Raw genomic sequence first — 12,808 nt, 5'->3', positions numbered from 1 at the left:
CAGGAAGTTGAACTCCCCCCCCCCTCCCAGGTCCTTCCACTCCCCACTCCCACTAACAAACTGTAACCTGCACCATTCACCTTGTGCAGCATTGGTCTGCTCACTACCTCATTCAGCATTGAACTGACCTCATTCAACTACCTCTTCTGACAGTTTAAATAAAGAACTGCTCTCTGAGCTTTTTGTCACTTTAATCAAAATAAGCTCTTTTGCACTACAATCATTATATCTGCACTGTTTGTTTACTTCACTGGTTTGCACTCTTATCTGCCATGTGCCTTGTGCTGCTTTATGTATTTTTTTATATGTTTTTTTTACATTTTACCTTATTTGTATATTTGTATAGTTGTATTTTATTTTATATTTAATCTGTATCTATCTGTATTTTATGTTCTACTGTTAGTGTTATTTGTATGTACCAAGGGTCTGAGAGTAACGCAATTTCAATTCTCTGTATGTATGTGCTGTACATGTGGAAGAATTGACAATAAAGCAGACTTGACTATTTGCTCCATCATGTAGCCTAAATATGTGGTCTGGTGAGTGAAAGAGCAGGACCGGTTGCAATAAACAAACTCCTTTAGTTACATAAAATTACAAACAAATACTCATTATCGATTTCTATAAAAACATACCATTTTTTTTCAATACCCAAATGTGTTGCTGCTGCATAAAGTGTGGAGGACGAGTGGAGCGCAGAGCGGAACAGAGAGCTGTCAGGCTTTAGGACCCAGCGCGAGGATGTTGAGTGGGTGCGCTGCCACAATGCGGCTGTAGGAAGTGATGGTCCGCTACTGAGAAGTAGAGCAGAGGCCATGCCATTCATCCAATATACAAAATATATAAACGACTGCATTTATCCAGAATGCCCCTGTTTTAAATAGGTGACCGCTTTTATATTTAATTAACATGGCAGAAAATTATACATAGGCTACACCCTGCTGAGGGCTGGTGTGAAGAGAGGGGTGTCCGCATGTAGTCATAGGCCGAGAGCGCCCCCCATCATTAAAGCACCTCCTTCTTGAGCTCGCGGCGAAATGTTGTGTAAACGTGCGAGCTGTGGATGCTTATTAAGTGCTCTGAAAATACGGAGAATAATCAACATTATGCCCTTGAACAAGTTACTGAAGCCAGGTTGCCTGAGAGAGGAGTCTTTACAATAAGGTTCCATTCGTTTCCATTAGTGCTACAATGAAAATACTCCTAAAGCATTTATTAATCTTAGTGAATGTTATTTTCAATAATACGTTACTAAAATCTAAAGTTGTATCTGTTAAAGGAATAGTTCACCCAAAAATGAAAGTGTGCTGAAAATGTCTTCACCCTCAGGCCTTCCAAGATGTAGATGAGCTTGTTTCTTCTTTGGAACAGATTCAGAGAAATGTAGCATTGCATCACTTGCTCACCGATGGATGCTCTGCAGTGAATGGGTGCCGTCAGAATGAGAGTCCAAACAGCTGATAAAAACATCACAATAATCCACAAGGCTCCAGTCCAGGGAAAAGCTATGTTTGTAACAAGCAATTCATCTTTGATGAACTGGAGTTGTGTTGTGGATTATTGTTACTTTTTTTTCTATGGACTGCAAAATATATTTTGCCAATCAACATTGGACCTCATTGAGTTTGATTGTATGGAGAAAAGACTACATTTTCTAAATATATGTTGTGTTCCTCGAGTTTGGAATGAAATTATGGTAAAGAAACATTGTCAGTTTAACTGTTCAGCAAAGAGAATGTGAAAAGGTAAGCTTTGAGCAGTTTATTAGAAATATGTAGACAAAATTGAAAGCTTTTTTTTTTCTTTTGGAAACATTGATAAGAGTCAACCTGCAATGTGCACAAAATGTATCCCTGTTTGACACCTAATTTTGTTAGTGCAAACTTATATGGTCTTTTTTGTTTTAGACTCAATTGGAAACATACAATACCTTTCTGTTTTCCCATCTTTTACATTTAAAGGCATCACATATCATACTGCAGTCACAATATGAAAGACATTAATGGTCCAATACGAAATACAGTGCTAATATAAGACTTTGAAGAAATTTTGGAGAGTCAGAAAATATCAACAACCAACAAACCTGGTACCACCTCAAGAGACATATGAAGAGAAGTATATTAGGAGGTGAGTCTTGTGTCTAATAACAGTTTCTTATAGTTTCCAAAATCCATAATCATTCTTACGCTTTAAATCACAAGATTGTAAGCTACACAGATTTTGCAAGACACCAAGTCTCTCCAACTCTGCAAAGTTTCACTTTTCATTTTAATTTCAATGCCTTACAATAAAAAAAAGAAAATTTCCATCACATCTATTGCTTTTCGGTTGAAAAAATATGAATACAGTGCAGTTTTTCCAAACAGTTTAAGTATACATGTTTTTAGTACAGATTAAAAAAAAACAAAAAAGCCAGGACTGCTCATAAGGAGAGGGACAACGAAGCTCTGTACAACAATATGCATATGAACTCTCAACAGAGGTTTACGATGATCTTCTGGAGTGCAGCCACTGAGTAGACAGAGGAGATGCTCATGAACTCAACGGTCTCACCGAATTCTGCTTTGCTCTCTTTCAGATCATGTAGCATTTAGGTGACAGCTTCCTCTTTTCATTATGTCACCCCCCTCTCCTCCTCTGTCTGTCCACAACATGCCAGTCGCTTATTCCTGATCTGGCATTTCTGGAGAAAAACACAAACATGTTAAAAGTATAAAAATCTGTCATAATTTACTCTCTCGTGTTGTTTAAGTTTGTATAGTTTTCTTCATACAAAAAGTCATACAAGTTTGGAACATCAAGAAGGACACTAAATCATTTTCAATATTCTTCAGCATTATGAGTCAAGTTAATACAAACACTTAAAGGGACAGTTCTGTCATTTACTCAACCTCACGGCCTTTCAAAACCATAAGACTTTTGTTCATCTTCAAAACACAAATGAGAATAAGACTTAACAATTTTTTGTCCATTCATTGAAAGTCTAGGTAAACAATATTTTCAAGCTTCAAAAAGTACATAATGACATTGTAAAAGTAATTGGCATGAAGCTCAAACATGCTTATTTGACATGCAAGAACCAGTGAGGTTTGTTCTCGAGCATCAAGCCAGCACAGTTGAGTTTCTGTTTACCTTATTTAAAGTGCCCCTATTATGCCATTTCAAATATTGCCCTTTCATGCAGTGTGTAATGTAGCTGTAGATGTGAATGTAAACGATCTGCAAAGTTGTAAAGCTGAAAGTGCACGATAAATAAAGTTATTGTCTCCCAAATGAGAGAATCGACTCTGAACAGCCTAAACGAGTCGTCAGTAATTCGAATCCCACTTCCGTGATGGCTACACGTCACTGGGTAACACCTTTGCATAATGCCCGCCTATGTTCTCCGTTGGCTGGCCGTGAACAACTAGACCCGCCCTTAAACACTGCAGCTTGTTCACGTCATGTCGAGAAGATGCCGTGTCCTACGCTGTGAAAGTAAATTAGTTTTATTTTCACTTCCGAAAGATGAGGCTGCAAAGAATCAGTGGTTAAAATTCATTTTTCCACTGTACCCACAGCAGTACAACCCCAATCTTTTTTGTGTTCCCGTCATTTTACTGACTGCTTCTCTAATCTCTGGGAGTTCAATGTGGGATTCACAAAACACTTGCTCTTGAAAGATGGCTCAGTACCCAGTTTATTTGGACCAGCTGACTCCACTGAATCACAACCTGTAAGAATGATAAATAACAGATGTTTATATTTACTATCGAGCGTTCAAAATACAGAACTATGGCAATGGGTGTATCGTTTCCGACACACGCTGTACTTGGTAAACCAATCACAACAGACTGGGCCATCTGACCAATCAGAGCAGAGTAGGCTCACGGAAAGGAGGGGTTTAGAGAGACTGAATCTTATGGCGCTTTTCCACTGCATGGTATGGCACGGCTCACTTTTGGGGGGTTTTCCACTGTGCACAGTACCTGGTACTTTTTTCAGTACCACCTCGGCTGAGGTTCCAAGCGAACCGTACCGTTACCCAAATGTGACGTGTCAGCTGATCACTGATTGGCCGGAGAGAATCGCCACTACCTGCGTCATTGAACTTGCGACACGAGACACTAGACCCGCTAGATTAAATCAGCACAGCCAGCAAGGATCGAACACACATTTTTTGGAACGAACGCAACCGTTTCAAACAAACTTTTTTTAAAACAAAATAATGGCTGTTTCGTGGTCTGTTGAGGAAGTACAGACGTTCCTCTCGTTGATTGCCGAGGAGCGGATGCAGCGAGAGCTTGATGGGACGACGTGGAATGAAAAAGTTTTTCAGGAGGTCGCTCAGCACGGCAGTAGAGGCGGCGCAACTATAACGACACGTCTATAATCCCGCCCACTCTAAAGTGGTACTAAACTGCAGTGGAAACGCAAACTGAGCCGAGCTGTACCATGCAGTGGAAAAGCACCATTAGAACTGCTTCGAATGAATCGTTTAAGGATCGTTGGGAAATTAGGTGAAACTAAATGCATATTTTGAGAAAACAAAAGTGCTGTTTGACCTTGCATGCATTTAAAACTATTGTAGGAGACTCCCAAAACAATATTAGGAACCTTAAAAATGGTATAATAGGGGCACCTTAAAGTGCTCTTTGTATGTTTGTTGATCAGTGTTCATATATGAATAAATTAAATATTCATCATATAAACTGATAGTGTTTTTTAGAAGACTTTAAACCCCTTGATTCATATGGATTGTTTATTGTCTGTATGTACTTTTTGGCTTGATTACATAGACAATTGATTACATGATTTCAATAGATGGACAAAAATTATGAGAGAACATTAAAAATAAGTAAATGATGTCATTACATTTTTGGGTTGTACCATCCATTTAGAACAGTAACAGCTCTGAACACACAAGCTAGAAAAAGAGGAAAAACTTACTTTCATCATCACTATCAGCTGATTCCTGAAAAAATAAAATCAACTAAGTCATTCATAGCAGGAAGACGACGTTACATGTTTTAAGGCAAGAATGTGTCACTATAGTCGATTAGTGATAATGAGTCATTTATCTAGATACTTTTTGTTTTGGTTTACTGTGCTTTGAAGACGATCAATTTTATCCAGCTGTCAACATGTTAGACTGTCAGCAGCACAGTAAATACTTCTCTAAATTCATCCCCTTTCAGGTACGGTCAAGTTAAAACATCACCTTTCAAAAGCGTGTTGAGACCTCAGTGTTCTATTCCATTCTGTTGATCTAAAACCCTCTTAAGAAATGCATCTGATTGGACATGACCTACTCTAAGTGAGCCTAATTAAACTGGGATTCCTTGAAGGTGACTAGTTGACTAATATTTCAGACAACCCCAATTAGTCCATTAAAAATAAGTGGTTTTGCACATCATTAGTTTAATCTGAAACTTAGGGGCCGTTTACACGACAACGTTTTCAGCCAAAAACGGGAAACTTTTTACGTGTTTTGACTGTTCGTTTACACGACAACGGCGTTTTGGGGACTGAAAACGCATATTTTTGAAAACGGTTTCAAAGTGCCGGTTTTTGAAAACGGCACCGTTATCGTTTCCGTGTGAACACCCAAAACGGAAATCTTTGAAAACGGTGACGTCATGCGCGTGCGTAGTACGTGTTAGGTATGTAGACATGCGCAGTACGTGTCGATTTTAAAGGCAAGCGCGAACAAACATACACAACAATGGCGGAGTATATGGTACTGTTGTTGCAGCTCAAGAGTTTGCCAACGCTTCTTCAGCAAAGTGTGGATTTACTTCATCAATATTACAACCAACAGCGGAGACACATCACATACATCATATAATCGTCACTTCCCTACAGGTACTGTTTACTTACAAGGTGACAGCACCAACTACTGGCCTGGCATACGTAATACAGCGTTTTTGGCCGTTACAATGTGTAAACACGAATCGTTTTGAAAACGTTGTCGTGTATACGTGAAACTTTTTAAAAATGCAAGGGAAAAACTTTTTTCCGTTGTCGTGTAAACTTACCCTTATTGATAGTCCAGCCAAAAGTGAAAATTGTGTCATTTCACACCCTCATGTCATTCCAAACCTGTATGATTTTTTTTTCCTCAGTGAACCCCCCCCCCAGATAAAAACAATGGTTTCATCCATACAATGTTGTTTTGGACCCCACTGACTTTCATAGTATGGACAAATTCATTTTTCAAAATGACTCCATAATATGAAAATCAATGGAGTCCAAAACAAAAACACTGGCCCAATTGACTTTTATTGTATGAAAGAAAAAAAGAAAAAAAACATGTTGGGTTGGAATGACATGAGGCCGAGTAAACGATTTGGATTAACTCTCCCATTAAACTAAACTTTATTACACATATGAAGAAACTTACATCATCTGCTCCGTCTAGGTCAGGTAAATCATCCTCTCCTCCCATGTTGCCCATCATCTAAAACCAACAAACCAAGTCAGTAGACCACATTAATTACAGACGTATTCTTCACACAGTTCCCATAATACCAGCAATACTGCCAGGAGGTGAATTATAGCTATTTTTTTTAACTAAAAAGTACTAACATCTGAAAAGCGATCATAGTTGGACAAATCTTCATCTGAATCATCCTCCCAGTCTTTCCAGTTATTGAAGTCAACACTAAGCCAGTTGAGCTGCAGACACAATTCACGTGAGAAACAAAATACAAGTATATCAAGTTTGATCAGACAACAATCCAAGTACAGATGCACTGATATTACAATTCTGGCCGATACGATAAGCTGATGATTATTATATACAACAGGTTTTATGAAAAACTAATGGTTAAGGAGATACACTGCCAAACAACTTATGATGCCACAAACTACTGCTTGGTTCACCATTTAATTTTAAAACCAGAAAACTATGCAAACACAGATGTATTACTGTTAGACTTGCTCAACAAGATTCTCTTTAGAAAACAGGCCATTGAAGACACGATTTACAGTAATTCTCACTATAGCGCCTCTGCTGGCAGCACTGAGAATGCAGTGTGTACTTGAATTTCATTACCAACACATTTTGCAACAATAGTGCACAAAATCACACTTGCATAGTTAGAAGCATTTGGATTCATGTACTTGTCTAGAGTTTGTTTGAGGCATATTTTCAGGTTTAGGGTAAAGAAAACACAAATCTGGCTAAGACGACGACTGGCATTTTAAGATAATTGTTAAAACCAACTCTTTTGATACAGTTTGAGCTCAAATTGTCAAGATATCTGACATAGTCCTTCATCAAATAATGACTATTTTAATTGTTAATAGTGACAATAAACATGGAACAAAACTTGCCTTTGCTTTGTCTTTTGTTAACCTGGGCCAGGATTTCCCTGACTCTGCTTTCCGTAAAAAGCACAAGATCGACCGGTCTGTACGCCTGTGTTTGGACCCCTGAGAATAGAAAGTAAAACATAACTCAAAATGTGCTCATCCTGAAATGTGCATCCCACTGAGGGGTCATTTGAAACGGGATCTCTCAACTGCGTGCTAAACTCACATCTTGATCGATGGACTCAAAAAGGTCAATTTCATTTGAGTACTTCATGTTATCCATCCCACTGAGACAGCTGAAAGAGAGCAGAAGACAGCATTAGCCGAGCCACAAAACATTCAAACTACAGCCTACAATCTAAGGCAATGACAATAAGACGACTTTGTGCTTTCACATAGATGAATGACGTTACAGCAACATACCTGAAACCAAATTTGGACTTTTCAAAATTTACATTCACATCCTTGCTGTCCTCCACCAAAAACTCAATGAAGACACAGTCTCGTCTGTCGTACCACTTAGCAGCTGCTGGATGCCTGTTAGGGGAAATTTGTATTTAAATTAAAGCTAGACCAGACAGGATCATTTACGGAGAACTATTTTATATGTGGATTTAATCAATTAAAATAATGGATAGAATATGTTAGCCAGGTTGATCGATCAGCTGATGTTTGATAATTTAAGGTCATAAAATATATCTTGTCAACCAGACAAAAATCCTTTTCACCATTTATTGGTAAAAACACTGTTTTCATTTATTTAAGTAAATATTGTGCAAAATTAAGTTGCAACTTTAAGCATCTAAAAATTCAGCATTGATCACAGAAATAAATTGCATTTTTAAATATATTCAAATAGAAAACAGTTAAAATTGTAATAATATTTCACAATATTACTGTTTTTACTGTATTTGTCTGTCAAATAAATGTATCCTTAGTGAGCATAAGAGACTCCTTTCAAAACTTACCGACTCCCAAATTTTGAACATCACTGACTGTATATACTATAGATTGACATTTTTCTATATTTCTTTTTATTAAGTTATCAGAAAACAATTCGGTAGATATTTCCCCTTGCTGTATTGCAAAATAATTTTTTTTTTAATCTAATAAATGTCTTAGAAATGGCTTTTGGTGAGCATAAGATACTTCTTTAAAAATCGTTACGCAATATAAATATTTTAATTAAGAGTCGACCACTATTAGGTAATATTAGGTGTCAAAACAAGTTCCCAACAAATACTAATAGTAGGTCAGGCAAAGAATACTCAATTCTCTCAACAAATGAGTCTGTAAAGAGCAGGTGGCATGAACATCTCTGACACACCACTTCAACCTTCTACCTCCTTTCCTCAAATTCCCCATGATGTACTGAGTGCCTCATGGCTGAACTCTATGAAACAAGTAAACACTTAACAACAGAGGAATTTTAATGAATAAATGAACTAAATTCCATCCTCATAATAAATGCAATCTTCATACTGTCCATGCCCATGGGACCACATTAATTAATTGGTAATCGGTGTTAAATTCCATCAGGGGACAAGCTTTTTTTTTTAATCAAGATAATATGATCACATGATTTGATGTTAATCTGAGTCCCAAGAATGTCTGCCATTACAACAAAAATAGCACTTTTATTTAAAAACACAAACTTTTGATGAGAGGGTTAGATATAAATGAATCCCCGTCTTCTTGCAGTGGGTCTTCAGTGAATATTCGTGTTATTGTCACTCATTCATTCATTCTGGCCCTGAAGCACGTGCAGGCAGCGCGCTCATTCTCGCGACTCATTCAACTATAAAAAAAACCCCGATAAACTCCGTCACAACTCCCTGGGCGAGTCTGTCGATACTAAAGCCCAATTTCACAAAGAACTGTGTTTACGAACAGAACATAGTGCAGTGTTTACACTACGAACATTGTGGCAAAAGGACGCAACATGCTAACACCAGTGAGCTGATCCAGGCTAACTGTAACGAGCTAACTTACATCACACAAATTTCAACAAATATTACAGATTTCTGAAAGTAATGCGGTTATATCAAGCGTTTAATAAATCTGCAGAGAATTCCATCACGTTACCGGATAACTTAGTTTAATGACTCCGAGAGCAGTGAATATTCGTGTTATTGTCACTCATTCATTCATTCTGGCCCTGAATAGCTTCACGGCAGCGCGCTCATTCTCGCGACTCATTCAACTATAAAAAAAACCCCGATAAACTCCGTCACAACTCCCTGGGCGAGTCTGTCGATACTAAAGCCCAATTTCACAAAGAACTGTGTTTACGAACAGAACATAGTGCAGTGTTTACACTACGAACATTGTGGCAAAAGGACGCAACATGCTAACACCAGTGAGCTGATCCAGGCTAACTGTAACGAGCTAACTTACATCACACAAATTTCAACAAATATTACAGATTTCTGAAAGTAATGCGGTTATATCAAGCGTTTAATAAATCTGCAGAGAATTCCATCACGTTACCGGATAACTTAGTTTAATGACTCCGAGAGCAGTGAATGAGTCGTGCAGAAGTAACGTTAGCTAATGCTGGCTAGCGCTTAGCTTCACAGTCCATAGTTATTCAGTACCGGTTTCTGAAACGAGCTGTTTTTCGCATAAAGCAGAACAGATATTTTCGACAGAAAGCGCAGACTTACATGGCTCTGTGTGATGGTCGGGTTTCTTCTGGTATGTTCTCTTCTTCTTCTTCTTTGGTGTATATTGGCGGTTGGCAACCTAACTCTGGTATGTTCTCCCGGTCCGGGGTTCTGTGTCACAGGAGCACGAGAAGGCGGGGCCTCAAACCACGCCCCTCACAATCTTCTTCTTCTCTTAGTTAATGACGGATTGCAAACAACTTTTAGGTGCATACCGCCACCTACTGTACAGAATGATTTTTTACACGGCACCCCTGCTCTCGACAGATGGCACCCTGGTTGGGAAACACTGATTTAGAGTGTTTTCATATTCTGTTCGTCAACACTGCGTCTTTAAGAAATTAAAATAATGTCTCCCGGGTAACTCTTATCCCCTCTCCCTCTGCTTCTGTTCCCAGTATCCCCATCAAATTCCACTCCCGCCCTGCCTCCCGAACCCTATCTTGAAAAACCCGTCTTTCCACCTCATATAATATACAGTGCAGCATGATATGTTCAGCATTTTCTTTAACCCCACAGTTTCCACTATTCCTTTTCCTCATTAAAAACAAGGTGCCATTCAATCCTGTGTGATCCACTCTCAGTCTTGTCATTATAATTTCTTCCCTCCTGGTCCTTTCCCTATAATTTTTAATACTGACAGACTTTAAGCCCCTCACAATCGCTGCACTCTAGAACTTCCGTTTGAGTGGCGGAACTATGACGTCACTTTGTAGGCAAAAACCCGGAAGCGAGATAGCATTTTAGCACTTCCGGTTCCATCGTCCCAGACTGAATGGGTTTTTTGAATGGGAGTTTGATTAAATCCCCTAAAGTAAGGTCCTTGGTTAACACAAGCTCAAAATACTTTCACGTTTTATTCTACGAGTTACACCCAACTCGTGATTTTTTTAAACTGTTACGTGTCTTCAAAAAGACGGTTGCTAAATGGGACTAACATTACAGGCGTTGTCGGAGACATTAAACGTCATCACGCCGAACAGTTGATCAATTTATAGAATTTTCCAGCTGTAGTATAATTAGTACAATTAATTGTAGAATAACCTATTAATAGTTTCACGCATTTTATATTGTTGTTCGACAATGTTTTTTGCTTTGCCCCGAAGAAGACAGAAAAGTAGCACGTTGATCTACCAGCCGTGGGTCTTCATGTCTTTTAAAGTTAATGGCTAAACAGATGTTTATAAACGTTCACATTGTTGTTACAGATTAAATATAACACAATAACATTAAATGAATATTTTTACCAGGTTAAATGCTGGTTATTAGAAACTCAAACCCCTTTAGCTAAACCTCTCTACTTAACAATTGGTCGCGCACATCCACCATGTTTGTAGTTATAACGCTTTTTATTCGTGTTTGTAGTTCCGAGTTTGTAGTTCACACTTCAAAAATCGACCTGAAATAGTAGACCATCCGGGAACTTTTGGCATACTCCCTTCATCATACTATGCTTTGGGACACACTTATTCCCATCTCACTTATTCTTAATCTCATTACTTATTCTAATCTCACATACTTAGTACAATACTTACATATTTAGGTTGGATAGTGTGAACATTGGGTCTAACCTCGTTACTTCACGCTACCTCCTCAACATTTTTGTCATATTAATAAAGTAATATAATCTTATTTTTTTATGTTTTATTTGATAATTTTTTTTCTTGTCAATGATTCAGTGTATTTATAAATTGTATTGTTTTATCATTATTTTTTAAAATAATATCTACGATTTAATTTATTTTATTTTCATTTAGCTTATTTATTCGTTTGTTTATTTTTCTAATGTGTACCCTTTTTGCTTATGTATGTTTTTGCACTTGCATACATTCATGCAGCATAATGTATGAATGCACTTGTTTCTTACACTGAAAAAAAGTGGTGTTGGATTTACCGTACTTTAAAAGAATTTTCCCTCATAAATAGCTAGAGAATTTCACAAATATTTACAAAGAAATGGCAAGCAACACATCATTATTTTTTAAAATAATATCTATGATTTAATTTATTTTATTTTCATTTAGCTTATTTATTCGTTTGTTTATTTTTCTAATGTGTACCCTTTTTGCTTATGTATGTTTTTGCACTTGCATACATTCATGCAGCATAATGTATGAATGCACTTGTTTCTTACACTGAAAAAAAGTGGTGTTGGATTTATCGTACTTTAAAAGAATTTTCCCTCATAAATAGCTAGAGAATTTCACGAATATTTACAAAGAAATGGCAAGCAACACATTGAATTAAATGTGAAAAGACTTAAAACAGTATTTTCTTGTAAAACGTACTCCAATAATGTATATGTGACACTTTCAGTTTGTACAGTATATATATATATAGACCTCATCTACACACGGTATTGCTCCACTGACAACACTTTAGTTACTCCACTGCACACCTCAGACCACTTCCTCATCACTTCTAACCTCACACTAACTCCTGACATAGCCCACACTCCCCCGCAGGTCACCTTTCGACGTAACCTACGCTCACTCTCTTCCTCTCGCCTATCCTCTTTGGTTTCATCCTCACTTCCTTCACCCTCTCAGTTTTCAGCACTGGACACAAACAGTGCTACTGACACACTTTGCTCCACTCTAACATCTTGCTTAGGCAACTTTTGCCCACTTTCATCCAGACCAGCACGCACTACCCCCTCTGCCCCCTGGCTGTCCGATGTTCTCCGTGAACATCGCTCTAAACTCAGGGCTGCAGAGAGGAATTGGCACAAATCAAAAAACTCTACCGACCTTAGTGTGTATCAGTCACTCCTCTCTTCCTTCTCTGCAAGTCTCTCCACTGCTAAAACAACATACTACCACAACAAAATTAACAACTGCTCTGAC

General features: G+C 37.9%; 1 protein-coding gene across 1 annotated transcript; it reads right to left on the bottom strand.

Moving 5' to 3' along the window:
• Positions 1 to 1,746: 1,746 nt before the first annotated feature.
• LOC107705749 (prostaglandin E synthase 3-like) lies at positions 1,747 to 10,123 on the bottom strand. The gene is made up of 8 exons (XM_016509205.1): positions 9,963 to 10,123; positions 7,720 to 7,833; positions 7,523 to 7,592; positions 7,318 to 7,416; positions 6,568 to 6,657; positions 6,383 to 6,439; positions 4,930 to 4,954; positions 1,747 to 2,683 (listed from the first exon to the last, which is right to left on the bottom strand). Coding segments are annotated over exons 1-8 (477 nt in total). The 5' UTR covers positions 9,965 to 10,123; the 3' UTR covers positions 1,747 to 2,663.
• Positions 10,124 to 12,808: the final 2,685 nt, after the last annotated feature.

Source organism: Sinocyclocheilus rhinocerous, unplaced genomic scaffold (assembly GCF_001515625.1).
Source record: "Sinocyclocheilus rhinocerous isolate Xijiao unplaced genomic scaffold, SAMN03320098_v1.1 scaffold263, whole genome shotgun sequence".
NCBI classification, from domain to species: domain Eukaryota; kingdom Metazoa; phylum Chordata; class Actinopteri; order Cypriniformes; family Cyprinidae; genus Sinocyclocheilus; species Sinocyclocheilus rhinocerous.
The sequence above is the reverse complement of the archived record's forward strand: the minus strand, read 5'-3'. Positions and strand labels throughout refer to the sequence as shown.